General features: G+C 45.7%; 1 protein-coding gene and 1 long non-coding RNA gene across 9 annotated transcripts in view; one reads left to right on the plus strand and one right to left on the minus strand.

The window, feature by feature from the left end:
* The window catches only part of Abcc5 (ATP binding cassette subfamily C member 5), a 97,236-nt gene extending 84,414 nt beyond the window's left edge, over positions 1-12,822 (plus strand). For 3 of the 7 annotated variants that reach the window (XM_037209892.1, XM_037209891.1, XM_037209895.1), the window contains 5 exons: positions 393-552; positions 5,605-5,683; positions 7,021-7,134; positions 7,814-7,978; positions 11,439-11,934. In XM_037209892.1, the coding sequence (XP_037065787.1) occupies positions 393-552; positions 5,605-5,683; positions 7,021-7,134; positions 7,814-7,978; positions 11,439-11,540 (620 nt within the window). In that variant the 3' untranslated portion in view covers positions 11,541-11,934. Of the gene's footprint in view, positions 1-392; positions 553-5,604; positions 5,684-7,020; positions 7,135-7,813; positions 7,979-11,438 lie in introns of all 7 variants that reach the window. The other 4 variants (XM_037209893.1, XM_028857574.2, XM_037209896.1 and 1 more) reach the window with 2 other exon arrangements.
* LOC119088823 overlaps positions 11,224-26,771 on the minus strand; it is a 32,892-nt gene continuing 17,344 nt past the window's right edge. Inside the window, exons 1-2 of one of the 2 annotated variants that reach the window (XR_005092565.1) lie at positions 24,233-24,905; positions 11,224-12,785 (exon numbers count right to left, since the gene is read on the minus strand). This is a non-coding gene — a long non-coding RNA (uncharacterized LOC119088823). Of the gene's footprint in view, positions 12,786-24,232; positions 24,906-26,771 lie in introns of those variants that run through there. The other variant, XR_005092564.1, reaches the window with a different exon arrangement.

The raw sequence follows: 26,771 nt of genomic DNA on the forward strand, positions 1-26,771 counted from the left end.
CAATGCAGGAAGGCCAAGAATCTGGGAGTTCTTCTGTCCGCAAGGCTCATATGGCTGTCTGTCTACATGGAACGCCCTAAAAAGTAGGCTTTGACACAGGCGAAGGGGTGTCTTAGCTGCTGGATAGATGAACTTGCCGTCGAGAGGGAAGGCAAGAGCAAAAGCTTCCTTCTTCCATGTCCTTTCATGTGGGCTGCCCCCAGAGGGTGTGGCCCAGATTTAGGGTGGGTCTCCCCTCAAAGGATCCAATCCAGAAAACCCCTCATGTAGGTGCCGAGCTGTTTAGGTTCTAGTTGACTCCAGATGTTCTTGACATTAGCCATCACACTGAGCTAGTTCTGTCTTCCAGAAGTTACTCACAGAGCTACTGTTTGCTTGTTCTGACTCACCAGGGAAGTCCTCTCTGGGAATGGCCCTCTTCCGTCTGGTGGAGTTATCCGGAGGCTGCATCAAGATCGATGGAGTGCGAATCAGTGACATCGGCCTGGCCGACCTCCGAAGCAAACTCTCCATCATCCCTCAGGAGCCAGTCCTGTTCAGTGGCACTGTCAGGTGAGAACCTGACCTCTGGGAGGACTGGAGGATCCAGAGCCATCACCCGGATGGAAATCCCATTCCTTGGATCCAGTGTTTCTCACGATTCTATGGTTTCTATTGCAGTGACTGACGGGCCAGCTTCTGCTATACATGCTGCTTAATTAACTGCCACAGCAAGGCTCTGCCCCAGGGGGTCCAGAGGTCAGAGAGACTGACTTAGATTTCTGTCCCATGGACTTTTAACAGGTTACCACTCTTAAGTCTGTTTTCTCACCCCTGAAATGGGGATACTTTGAAGGCCTGTTGTGGTGCCGATTGGATAAATTCCTAAGCACACTGTGAGTTCCAAGTCAGAGATACGAGCTCAGATGGTATCCCACCGTCGTTCTCCATGTTCCGAGGTCATGCCACCTCTGCTCTGCAGGCTGAGAGCTGCCAGTCTAGTGGTGCCTTCCGGAACTGCTACCACTCATCACCCATCTGCTCTTTCGTTTTCAACTAACTTTATTTATTTATCTTTTCCTTCTTTCTGGTGCCGGGGAACTGAACCTAACACCAGTGGGAGTGATAGAGAGGAAATGTCACTGGTGGACCAGAGCCAGGACAGCTCCTGAAAGGCTTTGGCCCCGAGTCCAGTGGGCATGCTCACTTTGTGTGCTGTAACCTCAGGGTGAGGCCAGCAGGCTGGCAAACAGAGCTGGCATGGTGGTTAGCTGCGGGGCGGTTGGTTTCCAAAGGCGTCTGTTACAGTTGACAGGGGGAAGCTTTTGTGGTCAGGTTCCGAGGGCAGCGACCATGGTTTCAGCTGTTTCTCCGGGTCATTCTGTTCAGGCAGCAGGTGAAGCCATGCTTGGCAATGGACAGTACAAGTGGTGCTTCAGGTGAGTAAGTCAGTGAGCCCGTATCTGAGAGCTGATCTTGTCCGGCTCATGCTGCTCAAGCCCAGGACTGCAAGGCTGCCACTCCACCCGGGAGCCATGCTTCTCTTCCTCATTCTTCCCTTGGCAGGCACAGAGTTTGATGTATTTGAGATTTTTCCATCTTTGGTGATTAGTCTCAAAGTACCTTCTCTCTGAAATTAGGAAGAAAATCATCTTTTCTATCTTTATCCTTAAACTGCTGCCTAAAATTTAGGGGTTCCCATGATTTGTGTCCACTTCTAATCAAATCACCTTTCTTTGGAAATAAAAACTATAAAGAAGAGCTAGATGGTGCTCCTTATTTTACAATCATCCAAAAGTAATGTTGAATTTCCTATTTAAAAAAAAAGGTATCAACCTAATTTTGGACTTGTCTTTGAACTAGATGTCTTGTTCTTCAGAACAGCATTTGAACTCATTCAAGGTGTGCCTTGTACCTTGAATGAAGGTATGCAGATCATGCCTTCATCTGATCAGGCTGCTGTAATAAAATACCACATCCCGGAAAGCTTGATTCACAGAAATTTCTCACAGTTCTGGCGTCTGAGAAGTCTGAGATTGGTGTGTCATAAGGGCCTTCTTCCTTGTCCTGCCCTGACTTCCCGTGGACTTGATGCCACATGCAGGAGAGCAGTGTGAGTCTTCCTCTTAAAAGGACAATAATCCTGTCATCAAAGCCCCATCCTTGACTTAATCTTCCTCTCCTTCCTTCCTTCCTTCCTTCCTTCCTTCCTTCCTTCCTTCCTTCCTTCCTTCCTTCCTTCCTTCCTTCCTTTCTTTCTTTCTTTCTTTCTTTCTTTCTTTCTTTCTTCCTCTTTCTTTCTCTCTCTCTCTCTCTCTCTCTCTCTCTCTCTCTCTCTCTCTCTCTCTTTCTTCCTTTCTTTCTTTGTCTTTTCTTTTTTCAAAAGACAGCAGCTCACTTTGAAGTGTTGACTGGCCTGGAACTAGTTTTGTAAATTGGGCTATCCTCCAACTCAGAGATAAGGTGCGTGCCACCATGCCTCGTACTTAATGAAAATCCTCATCAATTCCTGTAGGTCACTTCACATTGAAGGTGTGATAAATTAAACAAAATCTGTAGGCATGCAGACATTTACTGTAGGCAATAAATAAGTTGAATTCTCAACACTATTCTAAGGGCGCTTATTTTAGCATTTTCTCCTACTGAATTTGGATGTCATGTCCTGGAGCTCTTGATTATACTGAATCAACTTGGGTACCTGGTAACAAGTTCATATAAGTGACAACAAAGGAGAATGAAGGTTGTCTTACTTTACTGCCATGTGTTGGAGTTTGGGGCTTAGGTCTTTTTCAGGACTAGGTATTTTATTGGAGGCTAGTTTTTAGAGACTTCTGCCCATCACCGTGGAACCATCACAAATGCTTTAACTCAGCTCTCACCTATAGGTCTTTGCAGATGTCCCTTGAAGAAAATTTCCCTGAAGATTCAGCGGGTTCTCAGCCAAAATGTGGAGCAAGAAGTATGCTATTTGGGTGTCTCTAGGGTTTGTACACACGTCACAGTGGGTCCTTCTGAGGATGTAGAACAGGGAATGAGTGCGGCCCTGACTCTGGTCTCTGCTGCTGCTGCTGCTTCACTGCAGCTCTGTGAGATCAAACCATACAGTGTTCATTTTGAATAGTCTGTGAGCATGAGTTCTGTGATGTAGGTGGCTTTTAATAAAGTTTTTTTTTTTTAATACAAAATGTTCTGATCAGTTTCCACTCCCTCATCTCCTGCCAAATCCTTCCCACCTCCTTACTCTTCCAACTTCACACCTTGTTTTTCCCTCTCTCTTAAGAAAACAAATGGACAATAAAAAGATAAGAATAAACAAAACAAACTAATAAAGAAGGAAAAAGCATACATATGCAGACAGACACACACACATGCACAAAACCCATAAAAATACATAATTGGAAACTATAATATACAGGCAAAAGACCTGTAAGATTTAAAAAAACAAAACACACACACACAAAAAAACCCCAAAGTACTATGAGACAAAAAATATCCAGAAGTACCTTTGAGTTCATTCTGTGTTGGCCACCGACTGCTGGGCCTGGAGCCTGCCTTTGAGTGTGGTTTATGTGCCGGTTGAGATTCCCTTGGAGATAGCTTCTTGCTTGGGGATGGGAGTTTATGTCTATTTCCCCATCTCAGCAGTAGGACCCCATCTGGCCTGAACCTTTACAGGCCCTGTGCATGCTGCCACTCACAGAGACAGTGGCAGAAGGATGGATCCTGTTTTCTAATTCATTCTGTTAGTCTATTTCTTTTACTGGTGAATTGATACCATTAATATTGAGAGTTATTAATGATAGTGTTCATTAATTCCTGTTATTTTGTTGTGGTGTGGGTCCCCCTGTTTTGATTAATGGTCTGGGATTGTCTATTATTTGTGTTTTCTTGGGTATGGTTAACCTAGTAGGGTTGAAGTTTTCCTTCTAGTGCCTTCTGTAGATCTGGGTTGATAGATACTGCTTGAACCTGGCTTTATCGTGGGATGTTTTTCTTCATTCTTTCCTCATCTTGTGATTAATAGTATTGCGGCTGGCATCTGTGCTCTTTTAGAGTTTAGAACATCCATTCAGGCCTTTCCAGCTTTTAGAGTCTCCATTGAGAAGTTGGGTGTTATTCTATTGGGTCTGTGTTTATATGTTGTTTTTTTCCCCCTTACAGCTTTTAATACTCTTTATTCTCTATGTTTAATGTTTGATTAGTATGTGTCGTGGAGACTTTCTTGTCTGGTCCTGTCTATTTGGTGGTCTGTACGTTCCTTAGACTTTTAGATTAGGTTAGGGGAATTTTGTTCTATGATTTTGTTGAAAATATTTTTGTTCCTCTGACCTGGGTTTTCTCTCCTCCCTCTATTCCTGTTATTTATAGTTTAGTGTTTTCATTGTCCCGGATTTCAAATTTTCTTGTTCTGTACTTGCATTCAGCGTTATCTTTCTATCATGTCTTCAATGCCTGAGAGTCATCTCTTGTGCTCTGTGGTGAGGCTTGCCTCTGAAGTTTTTGTTTGACTTCCTAAATTTCTAGTTTTATCCCATTGTGGGCTTTCTTTAATCTATTTCTTTGTTAAATTCTACTTTCATGTCTTGAATTGTTTTCATTGTCCCATTCAAGCCTTTGTGTCTGCACAGACTTCATTGAGGGATTTATTCATATCCTCTCTAAGGTCCTTGAGCATATTCACAGTTACTGTTTTGAAGACTTTGTCTTGGGCTTCAGCTGTATTGCATGTCTAGGGACTTAGTGTGTTAGGGTCACACATTCTGGTGGAGACGTACTGTCCTGGCTGTTAATGGCCGAGTTTTGTGCTGGTGTGTAGGCATCTGGGGTTGGGATAATTAAGGTGAAATTAGATGTTGATATCTGGTCTTGTCTTTGTTGGGTGTTCCTGTTCTTGGTTTCTGTTGCCATCTCTGGATCATAGGAAAGTGTAATGGCTGTGGGTTGCCTGGTGCAGAGTGTTTCTTCAGGTCAGTGGGTGTCAGCGAGGACTGGCTTGAGCTAAGAGGGCCTCAGGAAAGAGCTGGATGGTTCTTTTTCATCTTTCCTCAAGGAGTTGGAGGTGTGGAGAGGGGAAGTGGGCACAAAATGCCTGTTCTCAGCTAAGGAGCCCCTAGGAGACCACGCTCAGTGGAGGCTGTACTTGTAAGAGTATGTAGGCAACACCGATTGTACTTGATGGGCTTAAAGGACACAAGTGGCTGGGTTGTGAATGGGGCATGGACCTGGGAGGAGCTGGGGTGAAGAGGTGAATATGATCAAACAAAATACTAAATTATATGAAATTCTCAAAGAACTAATAAAAAGTGAGGGGAAAAGAAGGCATTTTTCCACATTTGTACATATCTGAAGGATATCATGTTTCTAGGTGTCATTGGAGGTTTTATACCATCATCATACTGGTGTTTCTTTGTGTTTTCACATCTGTATTTATACATTCTTTTACAGCTAACTTATACTCTTTGCATAGTAAAGTTTATAGAGCAGGGAGCCCAGTCTCAGGTTGTCCTGTGACCTGTGGAGTTGGAATCCAGTTTTCTGTGCGCGTTTGTTTAGCCACAGACAGCCATTGGAATGTGATTTGTTAAACACTGGCCTCTGAGCAGTTTCTCTTGTCCTTCTCCCTAGATCAAATCTGGACCCCTTCAACCAGTACACGGAAGAGCAGATCTGGGATGCTCTCGAGAGGACACACATGAAGGAATGTGTAAGTGGAACTGAGGGAGGACTGTGCTGGAGTCTCAGGGCTGGCTGTGGGAGCACTTCTCGCTCTGTTCTGCTCCCACTTCTCCAGCAGCCATCCCAATCCCACTCCAGGAGGTCTGGAGAAACGTACTTCCAAGCAGGAGTCTGCAGGCATTCCACGTGCATCCCAAAGTCAGTGTCTTATCCGCAGAGCTGCTTAGCTGGTGGAGGTGCATGCCACCAAACCTAACCTTTGAGTTCAAGGTCAAGGATCCATGGGGAGGAAGAAGAGAACCAACTCCCTCCACACTTGCAGAATAACACACACACACACACACACACACACACACACACACACACACACACACGTTGGTCTCTCAGCCCCACCTCTCACATTGCTCATGGCCATATTGGCCCTACACTCTCCATTGACTAAGAATATATTAATGATAGCTAGTCAGAACTTAATTTCTATCAATTATAATAGTATAACATCTGCTGGGTGTGGTGGCGCACACCTTTGATCCCAGCACTGGAGAGGCAGAGGCAGGAGAATCTCTGAATTCCAAAACAGCCTGGTCCACATAGTGAGTTCCAGGACAGCCAAGGCTACACAGAGAAACCCTATCTCAAAAAAATGAAAAAACCCAACCAAACAAAAATAGTATAACATCCATATATACACAAAAGACCTGTAATTTATTGCTGATTCTGTAACATGCAATGTACCATAGATCATGGATGTCATGGAGCAACCCAGCAGACCCTTGCCAGCAGCCAGTCTGCAATGGGCACCACTGATCTTGAGTGGGGCAGTAGCCTGAGTTCAGTGCCCACTGCCCCGATCAGTTAGATGAGCCTTGCTTCCATCCTCCATCAAGTAGCCTCAGTTTCATATGAAGAGTAGATTCCAAGATGTTTAGAAAAAGAAAAGGCTTTGGACTTCAGGAGTGGGACCCCATCTCCTGCAAAACTATTTTTAGAACCAAACGTAAGGGCCCACCATCCAACGGCATCTTAAATTTCTGGGATAGTTTCATGGAATGAAACTAACAGAATCATATATTGCAAAATGAACTGCCTTAGAAAATATAGGTCCTAGTGCATGTGTGACCACGTGGATCTTTCAGATGACCAAAGTCATTCTTTTTCATCTCTTTCAGAATAAGTTCTTTCCTTGTAAGGGTGGGACTGTTTAAGATAGGGTCTCACCGTGTAGTCTATGCTGGCTTGAACTTACACTCTTCCTGCTCCCAAGTGCTAGGTCATAGGTGTGAGCCACCACCCCTGGCTAGTTACCCTAGATTTCTCAGTGGTGTGGTTTGTAGCTTCACACGTCTAACCTCTGTCTCTTTCTAGATTGCCCAGCTACCTCTGAAACTTGAATCGGAAGTGATGGAGAATGGGGACAACTTCTCAGTTGGGGAGCGGCAGCTGTTGTGCATAGCCAGGGCCCTGCTGCGTCACTGTAAGGTGAGGTGCGCAGCAGCTGGCCTGAGGTGCTGGAGACCTGGAGCCCCGGGGCGCAGCCCTGCCTCGGGGCACTGACCCTGAGCCCAGCGGTGCTTCCTGACCCGCAGTGTCTAAGTGACTCTTAACACCACTTGGCCGACTGGTTTGAGGGATCATCTTCAAGCTTTTATGTGCGTGCGTGCGTGTGTGGGTGTGGGTGTGTATTGTATTGTATGTTGAGCACATTCTTCATCACGGCCCCTTTGTGTATTTTTCGACTTCCCCAAGCCTTTGGAATTGAAGGACAACTTTGTTTCTGCCTCATGAATACACACAGAACTACAGACCCAGCAGAATAAAGGCTGCAGGAGACGTCACCAGGTGGAACCCCTCCTGGACCCTCATTTTACAAACAGGACAGGATGTCTAGAAAAGCTGACCTACACATGAAGGCCACAGAGAAAGTGGGAGTGTTTGATCAGACCCTGCCACACGTGTCTGTTCTGTTTGTAGAAACTGAGCAAAACCTGGGTTCTGTAAATTCTAAGCAAAGGGCATTTTCACAAATATGTGTGAACCTACCGATTAATAATAGTACGTAGTCTGGGATTTAAATACCGAAATGCACTTTAGGAAACTGAGATTAACAACAGTGCTTAAGGAAGTCATTGGATCCGTTTGTCCTCTGCTTCCCTGGCAGATTCTGATTTTGGACGAAGCCACAGCTGCTATGGACACAGAGACGGATTTACTGATTCAAGAGACCATCCGGGAAGCGTTTGCAGACTGCACCATGCTGACCATTGCCCATCGCCTGCACACAGTTCTGGGCTCCGATAGGATTATGGTGCTGGCCCAGGGACAGGTAGTAGGCTCCTCAGGAGCTTCAGTTTGATGTGGGGCCCTGTCTGCGAAGAAAAGAGGCTCCTGTCATGGAGGGGCCGCCTGTCATCATCATGTGTCTGGGCATTCAGTTAGCAGCCATAGAACTTCATTCTGGCTCTTGCTGATCAGACAGGTGCCTCCTGCCTCAGGTGATGCTTTTGTGACTTACTGTCCTGTGGCTTGTAAGAGTAACATCGACCAGAGAGCACATGCACTTTAGTGACTCAGTCACACGCACAGGGATTTCTCAGAGCCACCGAAAACAGCAAACAACCTTGGTTTGCTTTTTGCTACCATGTGGTGGTGCCAAATTTCTCCAGTTCCTCCACTTTCCCATGGTCTGGTCCTAGCCCAGCCTTCTTCACGTCACACTCGGATGCCATTGCCTGTGTATCCTCTGTGTGGTTTCCTCTTCATCTTTACACAGACTGTTCCATCTGCCAGCTTAAAACCTGCCTGTCCCTAGAGAGGACATGACTTAAATGTCAAAGCTTCCACAAACCCCCTGGGGCCTTACCCGTCTGTCCATTGTAGACCTTTCACCCCATTTGTATGGTACTCGGCAGAGCCCCTACAAGCTCTCCAAGGAAGGGACTCGGTCCCACTCATCTGCGGGTTCCCGTTAGTGCTCACTGTTGTAGTTCCTTGCACAACAGCTAGTTGCCAAGTACAGTTATGTGGATGAATACCTCTTTTGTGTTTGTGAGAAATAAGCCACGTGTGGTGGGTGACTTGGCTTCTTACATAATAATATTATATATTATAATATAGACATATTATAAAATACAGTAATAATGGCACCACAATATCTGCTTTTACTGAGTGTGTAGTCTGTGACATGCTCAGTGCTCAGTGAGTTGTGTCTCATCTTCAGTGCTCAGTTCTTCCTCACAATGAGAAGGAGCAGAGAGAATTCTCTCACTGTGTGTTAGAGAAGTCCAAGGCTGCACGGAACTCAGACCAGTGACTCCCTCTGATGCCGCACTGTCCCGTGGTTTGTGGGACATCTCAAGAGAACCATTGATAGAGCATGCCCTGCCTAATCTTGAAGCTGAGTTGAGAAAGTTTAAAGTTAAATTATTTTTTCCTTATATCGAAATCATTTTAACATTAATATTCTGTGGTTATCTGTCTTAGTTAGGGTTACTATTGCTGTGATGAAACACCATGACCAAAAGCAAGTTGGGGAGGAAAGGGTTTGTTTGGCTTACACTTCTACATCACTGTTCATCGTTGGAGGAAGTCAGGACAGGAACTCACACCGGGCAGGAACCTGAGGCAGGAGCTGATGCTGAGGCCATGGAGGGGAGCTGCTTACTGGCTTGCTCCACATGGCTTGCTCAGCCTGCCTTCTTATAGAACCCAGGACCACCAGTCAGGGATGGCACCACCCACAATGCTGGGCCCATCAATCACTAATTAAGAAAATGCCGTACAGGCTTACCTACAGACTGATCTTATGGAGGCTTCTTCTCAACTGAGATTTCCTCCTCCCAGATGACTCTAGCCTGTGTCATCAAACTACCCAGGACACTATCCTTGTTTGAGTTATTCTTGTACCGAGATTCCCCATACATTTGATATGAAGAGCTATCACTGTGTGTGTGGATATTAAATAAAAAAAACCTTTTTTAAAAGGTAGACAAGAAAACCTGGGAAATTCCATTTTAAAAACTCTGATTCAAACTGTTTTGTCTCTAGGAGAAGCTTGTTACTATTTTAGAGTTTGTTTTGTTTTGTTTTTAAGGCCTTAGTTGTCCCTGGAACTCACTCTGTAGACCAGGCTAGTTTAAACTCACAGAGATTCCTGCCTCTGCCTCAAGAGTGCTGGGATTAAAGTGAGTGCCACCATGTCCGGTCCTAGAGTGATTGGTTGGCTTTTGTTTTTGGTTTTTCAAGACTGGGTTTCTCTGTGTAACAGCCTGTCCTGGCTGTCCTGGAACTCAGTTTGTAGTCCAGGCTAGCCTCACCTGCCTCTGCCTCCCGAGTGCTGGGATTAAAGGCCTGCACTACCACTGCCTGGCAAGTGATTGGTTCTTTAAGAGGGACTCTGGGCCAGGGAGGCATGGCAGTTGGTGTTTGCCCAGCATTCACAAGCGTGTGAGTTTGCCGAAAAAGCGGGCATGTTGGCACAGACCCCGGAACTTCGGAGGCAGAAAGAAGAGGTAGAAGAAGTTCAGGTTCGGCTACACATCGGATCTGACTAAACTGCCTGGACTAAGAGAGACTCTGTCTCAAAAAATCAAAGGAAGTCTATCCTTCTCTTCCCTGGATTATTTCCTCTGACCCTACAGAGGTCAAGTTCCTGAGCTTTGGTCTCCTTGCTGGAAAGCAGTCAGGTCTTTTCGTCTTAAGGATTGAGCCCAGACTGTGCAGTGAGATGTGGACACTAATCCTTGCACCCAGCACAGACATTCAGCAAAAGTAGGTGCTGTGTGCCATTCACATAATACGTGCGTTCTTCCTTCTGCCAAATGATGCATTTTAAGAGTATGCAAGTGTAAAGGCAAAACCAAGATTGCAGGTCACTGATACACCTTTGCCACCGCGGCCTGCAGCACCCCCGAGAGGAGACGAGCACTGTGACACATTGTCTGTCCCAGCGGTTTTCTCACACATTCACACAGACTCCCAACAGGTGATGCTTCTGCCCTAGATGTAGACATACCCAGGAGAGGAGGAGTTCCTCAGTGTCGGGGCCGGTAGGTGCACGGCCAGCCTGCGGCTCAGCCATGCCAGGCTCTGCAGTCGCCCGTAGCCAGTGCTTGCCTTTCGTCTCCAGGAACAGGATGCCATCTCTGTACCCAGCCCACACCTCAGCACCATGTCTAAATGATAGACCCCTTCTCCTGATGCTCCTCCCCATTAACATGCTGGCCTCGGCTAGGGGCCCTGGCAGGGATCCCCCGCCACCTCTCAGGCCATGGTTGTGTCCCGTGCCTTCGTTCCAGGCAGAGGAGACGGGCAAAGCTAACGCAGGTTTATAGCTGCCGTAACTAGAGGCGGGCCTTGCGGGTGATGGGCTCGTTCACGTGAAGTAGACCTCTGCCGTCCAAGGTCCGCCATAGGAGTGGACACGGGACGTGTTGACCCCCTGCTTCCTTTTTCTCTCCGCCACCTACGTACCCTGGGTTCTTCCTCTCTGACGGGAGTCAGATCCGCTTGCCTCAACTTGAGCTGTGGTCCCCGACCCCCGGTACTTTATATTATAGAACCACAGAACCATCCTGATGGATTTCTTTATTCCCACAGATGAGAGAATCGGGTTGTTGGTGAGGAAGCATACGCCAGTCTCTCCACCCTCCCCTCACTCCCGGGTACTGCAGGCCAGCTCAGGGGTTCTCTGCTCCGCCCCAGGGCTTTGAGGCCTGCCACCATTGCCCAGCCCGAGTCCACGGGACCCTCCCACGGCCACACCCTGACACGTCTCCTCTTTGCAGGTGGTGGAGTTTGACACCCCATCGGTCCTTCTGTCCAACGACAGTTCGAGGTTCTATGCTATGTTCGCCGCGGCAGAGAACAAGGTGGCTGTCAAGGGTTAACTCCTCCCTCGGTGAAGTCTCTTCCTCTGAGCATCGCCATTCTCCTGGTTTGGACCCCTCATCCTGCCCTGCTGAAACTTTGCCTTTCCCAGTTTTATCTCTCACACAACAGTTCAGGACTAGCTGTGTGTTTCACTTTTAGGGAAAATCATATTTTGATTATTGTATTTATTCCCTATTCACGTAAATGAAATTTAGTTTTTGTTCTTAATTGCACTCTTAAGAGGTTCAGGGAACCATTACTATAAATGTATCAGTGGCCTATAATGAAGCTTTATATGTGTAGCTATGTCTATATATAATTCTGTACATAGCCTATATTTACAGTAAAAATGTAAGCGGTTTATTTTCTATTAAAAGCGAGCACTGTCTAACAGCAGTGCCCATTCATTTCTATCGTTTTGTACAGCCGACTGCACTAGAGGTCCCGTTTGCTCTTAGCTGTGGGAAAGGCAGCGTTTCCTTCTCCTGCTGGTCGTTTCACGGGGCTGGGCTTTCGAGGTGTCCGGGGGACACGTGGCAGCAGTGGTCCCTCCAGGCCTGCTCCTTGGGCTCTGTGGTGGGCACCCAGTGCAGCTGGGCCGTGGGAGGCCTTGCAGAGCACCGGGAATTCTCAGGGCTCCTGCTTTCCTGTCCTGGTGTCTCTTACGTTTATGTTAGAGCAGTGGGGCCAAGCCCACCCTTTTCCCTCTCAGGAATGAGGACCCCGGCATTCCTCGGAGAGGAGAGTTTCTTTCTGCCTTCCCCCTCCTGCTGTTGTTTCTAAACCAGATCCAGACTGTTCCCAGTGTCCCGTGCTTCAGGTTCCTAACGCTGGCCACCACAGAGCTCCGGCTCTTCGGCCAGTTGGTTCCCAGCCCTGGGGTCCACTGCTGCTGTTGTAGGTGGCATTTTCTTTTGCCTGATCCCACACCTCCAGAGTTCAGTGACGGGGCTCAGGATTGTGGGGTCCATCCTTCCTCATGTCAGTCTCCTCTGCAGAGTCTGCGGCCCTCAGCAGCTCTTGCTAGCCAGTGGCCTCACTGGTGTAGAAGTCTTTCGTACTGTAAAGAGACCTACCTCAGGTTGCTGATTGCTGTGTGGTTGGTTTGGTGTGCTCCCGCAGACCCCCTGTGCTCTGGGGCCGTAGCTTGGGTGGGTGTGGTTGCCTCTGTCATCAGTCCAGTGGTCAGCGTCGCATGTCGTGACCCACTAGACACCCAGTCGCCTTAGCATGTTTGCTAAACACCTTATGAGAGCAAAGATCTGAAAAAGTGAATAAAATTATTTTGGATTTGTAAAACTCTGGTTGTATAAAACAGTTCTCTGGGAAGGGAGTGAGGTGCTTCTGAAGGGCTCTGTGGTACTAGAGCCCTGGGTCCCAGCACCCGATGATGAAATTACATCTGCAAAGGGTTGTTGGCAAGGGGCCGTGGGACCCAGATACGCCCAGCCATGTGTGAGGGGCCTTAAGTCTCTCTCTGTAGCCTGCCTTCCTCGGTGTGGCCCCCAAGGGGAGCACTCCCGCTGCTGTGAGCAGGCAGGGAGATGTGTGTTTAAAATCAAGTAACTGTTGAGGGCGTGCGTGCAGCAGCTGAAGCGAGGTGACTGCCTTTTCATCCACTTCATTCAGACCAACCCAACGAGAGTCGGCTTCCTTTCAGAAGGATACTCATCCTAAAGCTTTCGTATTATATTGAATACAGTAAAAAAACAAACAAACCATACTTAAATTGTTAGTTTAATATTGATTCTGCCACCAACCAATAGAAATTATCTCTTAGGCCTAGCCCAATTGCTTTTTAAAATAAATTACTATTGGGAAAGTGTGGTGGCATACACCTTTGATCCCAGCACTTGGGAGGCAGAGGCAGGTCGAGCTCTCTGAGTTTGAGACCATGGTCTACATAGCCTGGTCTACATAGTGAATTCCATGCTGGCCAAGGCTACATAGTGAGACCCTGAACTGAGTCTTTCTTTGTCCCGCCAGACAGCTCTGAAATTTATTATTCAGAGATTTATTATTATTAATGAAAGCTCGGCCTTAGCTTTGTTTCTAACTAGCTCTTATCACTTAAATTCACCCATTCTATTAACTTATATGCTGTACCGAGGCTCATTTACCTCATCTACGTACTGTCCACCCTGATTTCCTGCTTCTTCCTTGTCTCCCATGACTCTACCCTTCTTCCCAGCATCCTCTGTGCCTGCCTAGCTATTAGCCATTCAGCTTTTTATTAAACCAATCTGAGTGACATATCTTTATACATTGTAATCAAATATCTCACATTTCCCCCTTTTTGTCTAAATAAAAAGGAAAGAGTTTTAACTCTAACATAGAAAAACTATATACAAAGAACAATTATCAAGTAAGGACCACATTTACAATATCCAGTCCATTTGTATTTGGCAGATTCAAAGAAAATACTCCATTATTTATCCTATCTTGGTGAATCCAAAGTTTTGTACCTACTTTACTTATATCATAGCTAATGAAAAGTATAACTATAACTATCTAGTCTTCAACCTCATCAAAGACCCCAGAAGGATATAATATTACCTTGAGCAAGCCACTTCCAAATCTATAGAAACAACAGACATCTGGCTACCTGGACAGTCACCCAAGGTTCTTTTGCAACATTGGAGCATCCATTTTCTGCCTACAGGCCTAGAATATCTGGCAGACTTTTCTTTTTCTTTATTTTTAGGTTTTTTGAGACAGGGTTTCTTTGTGTAGCTTTGGAGCCTGTCCTGGATCTCGCTCTATAGACCAGGCTGGCCTTGAACTCACAGAGATCCACCTGCCTCTGCCTCCCGAGTGCTGGGATTAAAGGTGTGTGCTACCACCACCCGGCTGGCAGACTTTTCTATGAAGCAGGAATTTTGAAGGACTGTCTCGCCTTGTTTTGGCAAAGTTTAGTCTTTTTCCTTTCTGTCCTGCTTGCCTAGTTTGTACAGCACACTGTCAACAGTCAAGGCAAGAACAGTTTCTTTGTCCAGTGGCTAACATTGCCACAGTGAAAGCAAACTCCATGTGGAGTTTCTTTGATGCTCATCATCTTCTCTGAAATAAATTGGTGCTGTGAGGAGCAGATGTGCTTCACTGTCATGAAATGCCTCAGGGTGTTAAACATCTTAAACGCCATATTCTATAGGTCTTTGAAGTGTCTGAAGACCATCTATCTATCTAAACTATATCTGTTTAACTTTGAAAGCATACCTAATATGACTGCAAGTTTGATTATTATAGGTGACTACTAATCTGCATTTCTTAATTATACATTACATTTTTAAATGAGCTGCATAAACACAATACCCCCAAATGAGTAGAAACATACACTTAGTAAAACAAAATTAATTTAAATTTGTATCAATATACCAAAATCCATACCAATGTAAAATATTTGAGGTTAATAGTTGTCTTTTTATCCTATATTATATTTCTGTATCTCCCCTAAACAATGACAAACATCCATAACCCATTGAATAACCAAAAACCATCCACGCCATCTTTTGGGAATGTGGGTGTTGTGTTCTCTAGACTGCTTCCTACTGTCTGGGGGCACTGGCATCTTTGGGGGACCCTGAGAAAGTTAAGATAATGGTCAAGTCTTGGCTAGAATAGTCTGTGAGGCTGGACCATCTCAGCCAGCAAGACCCTGTCTTCTAAAAAAAATAAATAAATAAATAAAAAATAAATGTCCCATGGGGGCTCTGCTGAACCTCTCAGCCCACCCAGTTTTGCTCCTTTCTATGGACATGTTCACTCACCACCACTACCCCATATAGCGCATACCCATTTCAGCTGACACAAATCAGCTCTAGTACCTGGAGGTGCACTCACTACCTGCGAACCCCGCTGGCCATACCAGCCTGGAAATCAGGTAGATGGTCTTCACTCTCCTTCCTGTGCTCAGTCTCAACTCCAGCCCTGTAACAGACCACTTGCTGGGATTTATCCTCCCTCTCTGCCTCCACTCCCTGGGGACTCCACCATACTTCTCAGTGGACCCAGCTTTCCTTCTGTGGACCCTTTCAGCACCTCCTTTGAGTCAACTGTCAAAGCTAGAAACACTGTCTACCTGGGAACCTAGTGGCCACACCAGGATAGACATTGGGTAGGTGATCTTTACTCTCTTTCCTGTTCTCCATTGCAGACTCCCCAGTCTCATCCCTCGCCTTGTAGCAGACCACTGTCAGGGGCCTGCCCTCCCTCTCTGACTTCACTCCCTGGGGACTCCACCAAACCTTCAGTGGACCCACCTTTCCTCCTTCCTGAGCACCTTTCAGTCCCGTCCCCCCCATCTAGTCCATCCCCATTCCTTTGTGTCAGCCCCTAATACCTAGAAACACATTCTACCCAGGACCCCAGGGGGCCAGACATGGTGGGGACTCAGAAGCATCCCACAGCCACAATACTTGACTGAGATCCAAGAAGCGCAGCAGAAACCAAGGAATGGAATACCCACCCAGCAAAGACAAGAGCAGATATCAACACTTAGAATCACAGTCATCCAAACTCAGATGCTGAGACACCAGCCGAAAAACACCATCATTAACACCCAAGACAATGTGGCTCCCAGACCTAGCAAGCGTACTACAGTAGTCCATGAGAAATTCGATATAACTGAACCATAAGACAAAGACTTCAAAATAGCTATTATGAATATGTTCATGGACCTTAAAAAGATGTGAACAAATACCTTAATGAAGTCTGTGAATGAAATGAAGAGTTCAAGACATGAAAGTAACAATAAAATCACCAAACTGAGATTATCATGAACTTAGATAACACTATTAATGAAAAATCTGGAATGTCAAACAAAAACCTCAGAGGCGAGCCTCAACAACAGAACGAACATAAGATATGGAAGAGAGTCTCAGGCATTGAAGACAAGATAGAAGAAATGGATATGACAGTCAAAAAATGTTGAACCCCCCCCCCAAAAAAAAATCCAGGAAATCGGGACACTGTGAAAGACCAAATCTATGAATAATAGTAATAGGGGGAAAAGTCAGAGGCACAGAAAATACTTTCATCAAAATCATAAAAGAAAATTTCCCTAACCTAAAGAAGAGAGGAGGTGCCTATCAGAGTACAGGAAGCATACAGAACACCAAATAGACAGAACCAGACAAGAAATTCTCCACTACACATAATCATCAAATACTAAACATGCAGAGCAAACAACATTAAAAACTGCAAGGTGGAAAAACAAATAGCATAAAAAGGCAGACCCCTTAGAATAACACCTGACTCCTCAATGGAGACTAAAAGCCAAGAGACCTGGACAGGTGTTCTGCAAACTAATCAGAGACCACAGATACCAGCCCAGACTACTCTACCAACAAAATTTTCAATCACAGTAGGTAATGAAGTACGTTCTATGTTAAACCCAAATTTAATCAGTATTTATCTGCCAATCCACTCTACATATGGTGCTAGAAGGAAAAATTCAGCCTGAAGAGATTAACCACACCCAAGAAAACACAACAGTAAAAGTAACTAATCCCAGACCAGCAAATAAAAAGGGCGGAAACCACCACCACAACAGAATAACAGAATCAACAAACTCACTGATGATTCTCAACCTCAGTGGTCTCAATTCCCCAATAAAAAGACACAGACTAACAGACTGGATTAGAAAACAGGATCCATCCTTCTGCTACACACAAGAAATACTAATTTCTGTTAAAGATAGACATCAGGGGAACAGGATGGGAAAAGATGTTCCAAGTAAATGGACCTAAGAAGCAGGCAGGTGTAGCTACTTTAATATCTGACAAATACTCTTCAAAGCAAAACTAATCGGAAGAGCTGGGGAAGGACACTACATACTCATCAAAGGAAAAGTTGACCATTAGGATGTTGTAATTCTAACATCTATGCATCAAACACAAGGATGCCCCAGTTCATAAAAGAAACACATTGACCATTATATAGTGGTAGTGGGAAATTTCAATACCCCATTCTCTACAATAGGTAGGTCATCCAGTAAAAACTAAACAGAGAAATGCTGTAGTTAAAATGATGACATAAATCAAATGCACCTAGCAGATATTTACAGAACATTTCACCCAAACATAAAAGAATGTATCTTCTCAGTAGTTCATTGAACTTTTCCCAAAATTGACCACATACTTGGACACAAATTAGGCTTACGAACTCATGGAAACTGAACAACTCACTGTTGAATGAAAAATTAGTCTAGACAGAAATTAAGAAATTAAATACTTTTAGAATTGAAAGAAAATGAACACAACATACACAAACCTATGGGACACAATGAAATCAGTTAAAAGGCAAGTTCATATAGCACTAAGTTCCTACATAAAAGAAATTGGAGCCAGGTGGTGGTGGCACATTCTTTTAATCCCAGACAGAGGCAGGTGGATCTCTGAGATTGAGGTCAGCCTGGTCTACAGAGCGAGTTCCAGGACAGCTTATAAGGACATACTTCAAAAAAATATGTGGTCCACCAAATTGGAAAACCTGAAAGAAATGGATAAATTTATTGATGCATACCATCTGACAATATTAAATCAATATCAGATAAACAATTTAAATAGACCATTAACCTCTAGTGAAATAGAAGCAGTAATTAAAAGTTTCCCAACCACAGAGAGCCCAGGTCCGGATAGATTTAGCACAGAATTCTACCAGACGTTTAAAGGAGTATTCATGCCTTTAAAATACTCAAAATAGTCTGCATAACAGAAACACAAGCTGGGTGTGGTGGCTCACAATGTTAATCCCAGCACTCGGGAGGCAGAGGCAGGGGGATCTCTGAGTTGGAAGCCAGCCTAGTATAGTTGAACTTTTTGGTTGGGGCCATCAGCTCCCCAAAAATGACAAGTAGACTTATTAAATATGAAAGCTTGGCCAACAGCTCAGGTTTGATTCTAACTAGCTCCTATAACTTAAATTATCCCATATTTTTTCATCTACATTCTTTTCTGTGGCTCGGTTACCTTTACTCTGTACTGTTCATGCTGTTTCTTCTGTGTCTCCACCCTCTTCCCAGCATTCTCTCTGCCTGGAAAGCCTGCCTAGCTATTGGCCGTTCAGCTTTTTATTAAACCAATCAGAGTGATACATCTTCACAGTGTACAAAAAGATTACTACACAACAACCTGGTTTACAGAGTGAGTTCCAGGCCTGTCATGGCTACACAGAGAAACACTGTCTCAAAAAACAAAAACAGGGCTGGAGAGATGGCTCAGAGGTTGGGAGCACTGACTGCTCTTCCAGAGGTCCTGAGTTCAATTCCCAGCAACCACATGGTGGCTCACAACCATCTGTAATGAGATCTGGCGCCCTCTTCTGTGTACATAATAAATAAATAAATAAAAGTTAAAAAAAAAAAGAAACAGAAGGAGCATTGGCTACCTCATTTTACAAGGCTAGTTACCCTGATACCCACCAAACAAAGACCCAAACCTTCAAAGAAAAAAAAATACCTTCCAGTTTCCTTTGTGAACACAGATGAAAAATTTCTCAATAAAATACTTGCAAACTGAATATAAGAACACATCAAAAGCTGGGCGGTGGTAGCACACACCTTTAATCTCAGCACTTGAGAGGCAGAGGCAGGTGGATCTCTTGAGTTCGAGGCCAGTCTGGTCTACAGAGCTAGTTCCAGGACAGCCAGGGCTACCCAGAGAAACCCTGTCCTGGGAGGGACGGGGGTCATCCACTGTGATCAAATAGGCTTCATTCCAGAGATGCAAGGATGGTTCAACCTACATAAACTGATAAATGTAATCCGCCATGTAAACAGACTGAAAGACAAAAATCCACATGATCATTTCATTAGATGCAGAAAAGGCCTCTGACAAAAATCCAACACCATTTCATGATAAATGTTGTGGAGAGTCTGGGGATCCAAGGGACGTACCTCAACATAATAAAAGCAGTTTACAGCAAGCCCACAGGCAACATCAACCTAAATGGAGAGAAAATCAAAGCATTTCCCGAAGGATGTACACTCTCTCCATATCTACTCAATATAGTACCTGAAGTCTTAGCTAGAACATACGACAACTGGAGGCGATAGAGGGATTACACACAGGAGAGGAAGAAGTCAAAGTATCTTTATTTGCAAATGGTAGGGTTTTATACATAAGTGACCCTAAAATTCCACCAGGAAACTCCTACAGCTGTTAAACACTTTCAGAAAGAATACAAAATTAACTCACAAAAATCAGTAACCTCCTATACACGAATGGCAAACAGATGAGAAAAAAAAATCAGAGAAGCAATACCTTTCACAATAGCCTCAATAAGTTTGTGTGTGTGTGTGTGTGTGTGTGTGTGTATGTATATACATGTGTGTGTGAATAACTCTAACTAAGCAAGTGAAAGATTTGTGTAATCAAATCTTTAAGACACTGAAGAAAGAAATTGAAGATAACAGAAGATGGAAAGATCTCCCATGCTCATGGATTGGATTGTAAAAATGACCATCCTACCAAAAGCAATCTACAGATTCAGGGTAATTCCTATCAAAATTACAATTACAGAAATTCAAAGGACTATTTTCACCTTCATATGGAAACACACACACACACACACACACACACACACACACACTCACAAACAAGATAGCTAAACTATCCTGAATAATAAAATTACTGCTGGAGGCATCACCACCCTCAATCTCAAATTGTACTAGAGTTCTATAGTAATAAAAACAGCATAGTGTTGATACAAAAGCATACACATTGATCAATAGAATATAACCAAAGCCCCAGACATAAATTCACACACCTATGGGTACTTGATTTTTTACAAAGAAGCCAGAAATACACACCAGGAAAAAAATAGCATCTTCAACAAATGGCGCTGGCCAAACTGGATGGCTACATGTAGAAGACAACTAGATCCATATTTATCACTCTGCACAAAACTCAACTTCAGATGGATGAAGGACCTCAGCATAAGGCCAGATACCCAGACTCTGATAGACGAGAAGTCGAGTTGATGCCTACTAGATCCTTCATCCCTACTGACTAGTGTTCATGGTCCTGGAAGACACATTGTATGTTATCAGAGAACAAAGGTAAACACCAACCCAGCTACAAAACCTTTGACCTACAATGGCGACCTGCCTGAATGATAAACTGGCACAATGTTGTAAGGTTAACGATCCACCATCTGGTTGGATTTAAAGCCCACTCCATGAGATGGAACCTATCCCTGGCACTGTTTGGGTGACCAAGAACCTGAGACTAGATAGCCTAGGGATCTAGAGGGAAGCCAAATGTGTTGCTAAGAGAACGTAGCAGTAAAATGCCTCCTAATGACATTCCGCTAGACTCATAGATCTGTGTCTCATTCGGCCATCATCAGAGAACCTTCCTCCTGCAGTAGAAGGGAAAAAATACAGGGGCCGACAACTGGGTATTACACAGAGTGAGAGACCTTAGAACAGCAGTCCTAACTGGGATACCTCCATCGAATCTCTCCCGGGGGATCCTATAGAAGAGGAGGCAGAAAGATCGTAAGAGCCGGTGGGGATGGAAGACGCCAAGGAAACAGGATAGGTGCACAAATGAACTCGGAGATGTTGGTGTCTTGCACAGGGCCTGCACAGGTGTAACCCAGGTGGGGTCCCAGTACGGGGAGAGGAATTAGGCATAACCCCCGGCCCCGTCACTTACCAGAGGCTATCTCTAGTTGACATCTGCTCACAAAGGAATTATTAGCATTCTCTAACAGAGGATCCCTGGGTACACAAACCACACTTAAAGGCAGGCCCCATGCTCAGCAGTAGATGGCCAACACAAAACAAAGTCAGTGGTAGTTTTGGAGGCTCTTTATCTGTACAGTACCATAGGACAAAGGTAAACATAATGCTCTGTCTGGGCTTATCTTTTTTTAGCCTTAGAGATCTTTTGCTTATGTATATGATTTCTGATTTTGTGTTTTTATGGGATTTCTGTGTGTGAAAGTCTGTGTGTGTCTCTCTCTGTGGGTTTTTTTTTTTGTGTGTGTGTGTGTGTGTGTGTGTGTGTGTGATTTTTCTTTGGCTCTTTTTTCCCTGTTTGTTTATTTTGTCCTAGTCTGGGTTTGTTGTTATTTATTGTTGCTTGTTTTCAAATGAGAAAAAGAAAGGGTGTGGAATTGGGTGGGTAGGGAAGTGAGGAGGATCTGGGAGGAGTCGGGGGATGGGAATCCATGATCAGAATATATTGTATGAAAAATCTGTTTTTAATAAAAATTGAAAGTATAAAAATAAATATATAAAAATAAATAAATTATTGCTGTCTTGAAATTTTGAGGACTTACCTCTGTGGCTCAAAAGTTAAAAATTCAGTGGTTCAATGGGTGTGGCGGTACCCCTCTCCAGTGCCAGCACTTGGGAGTCTGAGGCAGGAGCATCTCAAGCTCCATGCCAGCTTGGGCTACTTAGGGAGACCCTGTTTTCAAGAGAGGAAAATCAAAATTGTAACCTTTGTTTTTCTTTCTTTCTTTCTTTTTTTTTTTTTTTTTTTTTGCGGTGGCCATTCTTTCTTTGGGTTAGGTTTGGTTCTTCAAGACAGGGTTTCTCTGTGTAGCCCTAGCTGTCCTAGAACTCATTCTGTAGATCAGGCTGGCCTTGCACTCACAGAAATCCTCCTGGCTCTGTCTTTGCCTCCTGAGTGCCACCACCGCCCAGCTAACTGTCACATTTCAAGCGCTCATTTTGCAGATGGCCTGTGACTCCGGTGTTCCACGGAGCAGGTGTGGGGCCTCCCTATTACTGCCGTGTCGACAGCACTGGTCCAGACCAAAACCACGGTCGCTGTGGGCTGTGTTCGCCTTCGGGTGTCAGAGGGGCCCCTTCCTGTTCCACTTGCCGCTAAGGTGGATACCAACTTTCTTCTGATTGGTTCTCATCTCTCGCTCCCCCTCCCTCGCTCCTCCTGCTTCACCCCACAAAAGAAAGCGCTTTCCTGGCTTCTGTACCTGTATCCCTTCCTCTCCAGTACAGGAACAAACCTGTAGACGGGAGTGTGGCTTTCTCGGTACCGCCCTCACCAGCTGCTGAGGGACCCCACTGCGCATGTCCCATTCTTTGCTTTAGTAGTGCCGCTGACCTCGTCTTCCTGACTGGCAGCCCTCAGCTCATTTCCAACTCTCTGGACCCTTCTTCAGAAGGAAGGGTGCATGTGTGTTGGGGGTGGAGGTATTACTAGGTATCACGAATGCCAGAAAAATGTTGTACTGCTGAGCCAATCCATAACACTTTGCTCCAGATTCGATCTCTTCCTGGAGCGGTATGCTATTATCACTCTTTCCTCTGCCCTCTCTCTGCCCTGACTAAGGTCCCCTCCCTTCCCTTTTCATGTTACAGTTACAGCCTCTAAACTGCCTCGGTTCCCTGAACCATCAGATAAACTGCAAGAAAAAAAAAAGTGCTGGTCGGTCAAGTATTTCACCCTTACAAAAATGTCATTTACTTGTTTTGGGTTTTTGAGACAGAATTTCTCTGTGTAAGTAACAGCTTTGGCTATCCTGGAACTCACTCTAGACCAGGCTGGCCCGGAACTCATAGGGATCCACCTGCTTCTGCCTTCCGAGTGCTGGAATTAAGGGTGTGTGCCACCACACCCAAAATCTTAAGGGACAGCTGCCTAGTATATTAGGTAATAGAACCCAAGAGGGAGAAAAAAAAACGAAGAACAGCATTTGGAATGTTGGGACCAGAAAGGAAAATCTTAGACGGGGCAGGAGACACCCACTGACCAAATAGCTACTGACTGCTCTTTGTAAGCCCAGTCCAGTTCTGCCGGCTAGTGAGTGGTTTCAGCTTTTCTTTCTTGGATGGCTTTACATTTGAGTTGTTTGTTTTTTGCACGTTTGTTTTGAGACAGTGTCCTGCTGAATAGCCTTGACTGGCCAGGAGCCTGCGCTGCAGACCAGGCTGGCCTTGAACTCGTAGAGATCTGCCTGCCTCAGCCCCTGAGTACTGGGATTAAAGGCATACAGCACCATTCCTGGCTAAGTTTGATATTTTCAAGGCAATTTCTACTCCGTTTCTGGTGCAGCAGGCTGCCAATGTGACAGTGGCCCCACGCTCTCAGCAGTTAGCCATGAGCCATGATGGAATGGCGGCTCTGTCACGTAGACACCTTCCCAACCTCTAAACTTGAGAACTTGAAGTTCTCAGCGGATCCTCTGTACTGGTTTGTAGATCTGGGAAGGGAGTGAAATGTTGAGCAGGACGTGTCTGGGTCAGACCCGGAGATTGTACGCTGGGGGTTCTGCTGGCCAATTTGTGTGAACCCTGTGTGGTAAACCCTGTCCTGGGCATTTTTGGACTGACCGACTGAAGTTTCTCAACCGGTTTACAAGTGTGACTTATATAACATAAAACTTAATGAAGACGCCGTTTCAAGCCATACTTCCAACAGACATGGAAGCACACGGAAGTCATGCCGGAAGTCCAGCCTGTTCTTTCATCTTACGATCTCAGCTTCGGTAATCAGGAACCAGAGCTCGACTAGGTGTTATCTACAGTTTTGTCTGCCTCTAAGTGTGACCGATGTTAGTATATATGACCTGCAAAGCCTGGATCTTGCTGAGGTCACTTTCAGGTCCCAGGAAGGAGAAAGGGGGACAGATCCCCTTTTTCCATGCAATGTTCTCTGTACCCAGAATCTCCCTCTGGCCTGGGCAGAGCATGACCCTTGGCTCAGCTCCCTTCCTCCCCCTCAGGTGGACTCACCTGGGGAGAGCTTGGTTAGCTGCTGCCCAGATTGAGAACAGGGTCCCCACAGCACTGGTCCAGCATCTTCCTGGAGGGGAGCCCCATCGCCCAGGTGAGACAGGCCCAGTACCACCCAGGTAGGCCTGTGGATACATAATACTTGGGGTGAATATGCTGACTTTGCATAGAACAATTGGTTTCACGGTTTGGGGACACAGCTCTGGCCCATTTTTATGGCCTTGACAGAGCCTAACAAGCCTCTGCCCTGGAGCCATTCTGACCTCTGCTGAGAACAGTGTGCTTTGGGCCCTACCCCTCCCTCACCCCATCTCTCTGGGCTTCCCCTCAGTCCTCAGGACCCTCAGCTGCCTGACTTCTCATTCCACCACTTTCTGTTCTCATAGTTTCCCAGTACTTGGACCCCTAGTATGTTCTTTCTCTCCCCCCCCCAAAAATTTATTGAGAAATATTTATTGAACATCCAATAAATGCCAGGCACTGTTTAGCACTGGAGACAAAAACACCTCTGTGCCCATCCTTCCCCACGTGAGTGGAGAATGTAGGGCTGGGTCAGCCATGTACCATTTATACTTAGCTAGGCAAAGCAATGTTTGGCTGAAATAAAGGACACCTTGCCAGGTGGTGGTGGCACACGCCTTTAACCCCAGCACTCGGGAGCAGAGGCAGCTGAATCTGAGTTTGAGGCCAGCCTGGTCTATAGAGTGAGTTACAGGACAGCCAGGACCGCACAGAGAAACCCTGTTTTGAGAGAGAGAGAGAGAGAGAGAGAGAGAGAGAGAGAGAGAGAGAGAGAAACGATACCTTGGAAAGATGTACACCATCCCCCATTCCTACATGATGTCATCCTATACCGAGACCACCATACCTAGTCCAATCCATTTTCAGAATCTGATTCCAGACCAGAAGAGGGTTTCATATCCCCCAGATCCAGAGTTAGGGGCAGTTGTAGGCTGCCCAATATGGGTGCTGGGAATTGAACTCAGATCCACTGGGAAAGTGCTGTAACTGCTGAGCCATCTCTCCAGCCCCCAAGCCCAGAATTCTTCAACAGCAGAAAGCACTGTGGGTAGGATTGGCTATTGTTAAGGAGGATGCTGGTGACTCCTCTCCATACCTTCAGACATGAATTTTGTTTTGAGCCCTGAGCTCATATACTTTGGAGCATAGCCTGATGGAGAAGCCTTTTGTTGTTTTGGGTCCCTTTTTTCAATAGTGAGTTTGAAATTCCACTGAAACACTCTGTAGAGTCTCAGCACTGAATTCACGGCAGGCTGACAGGCTTCACGGCATGTTCCCAAACTCTTCAGCTGGACACTCGGTGTTGGTGTAGTAGTGTTTATGAGTGTGTTTGAGAAGCAAAGAAAGCACTGGCCATAAAGTCCACAGACCAGTATTGGTCTGAGTTTGTCCTTTCCTAAGTTAGGAGTCCATAGGTCTCCAAACCTCCAGAAATGGCTTCTCTCCTCTGGAGACTTCACGTCATAGCCAGAGGAGTCAGGCCCCTTGGATTTGTTCTCAGAACTCCTAAGAGGCACGGGGGCACATTATACAAACAAAGCCCAAAGAAGGAATAACTCCTCTTTGTGTGTGTGAAGGCCAGTATAGGGATCTCTGCCTACCCTCTGCTTTGTACCACCTCTGTTGATTCCCTTCCCGCTTGGTGGGGCGCGCGGCTTGGGGGTCTCTACGGTGAGAGACAGTCTGTAGAGGGAAGACACTCTGTTGCCATGGTTGAGGCTGTAATCTTCCATGTCCACTGTTATCTAGTGCCATGGAAAGGACCCTTGGTGGACCGAGTCTGTAGGCAGAGAGGAAGGAGTGGTCATCCCCAGGACCCTGCACCTCCCGGCACTGGACGGGAGATTCTGGATGCGGCTGCTCACAGGAGGGTTGTCTGGTGGCAGCAGCCTGGGAGAGTCTTCTATGGCTGGATCAGAACCCCCAAGCATGGTAGGCTCTCGGCTCCTCTACATCATCAGGAGTTCGCTTTACCAGTGCTGGCTCAGGCTGGAGGCAGCCTTGAAGAGAGAACACTGAATCAGAGACAGAAGACCTGGGTTTGAATCCCAGCCTTCCCTCCTCTTGCAAGTGGCATCACCTCGCTGAGTTTAAGTAGACGTGAAACATCCTTCCCAGTACTTCAGGTAGAAATAGTTTGGAAATATCCATGGATGCCTCAAAACGAGCTCTTGTTTCACTGCAAGTTTTTAGAGTAACGGCATGGGAGGAAGTCTGAGTTTTGTCCATTCTTGTTGCAGAAGTCTAAAAAGAAAATAGCCCCATGGCCTGGGTAGCAATGAGAGCTAAGAGTCCACCAAGGGCTTGGTAGAACTTGCTGGCAGCTGTACCTAGGTCAGCCCCCTGCTACATGGGGGGTCTTTTAAAAGAGAACCTTGTGGCCACTGCTTAGTCACTGAGGCTGAGTAATAAAGGCTTTTGTTCCTGGGGCCTCCATGTCCCTGTTGCCTGCCATCTCCGGAATATGGAGGCCCAGCATGCTGGGTGTGTCTCTGTTTTAGAAACTGAGTCCAGCCCT

This window comes from Peromyscus leucopus, chromosome 12 (assembly GCF_004664715.2).
Source record: "Peromyscus leucopus breed LL Stock chromosome 12, UCI_PerLeu_2.1, whole genome shotgun sequence".
Classification (NCBI taxonomy): Eukaryota; Metazoa; Chordata; class Mammalia; order Rodentia; family Cricetidae; genus Peromyscus; species Peromyscus leucopus.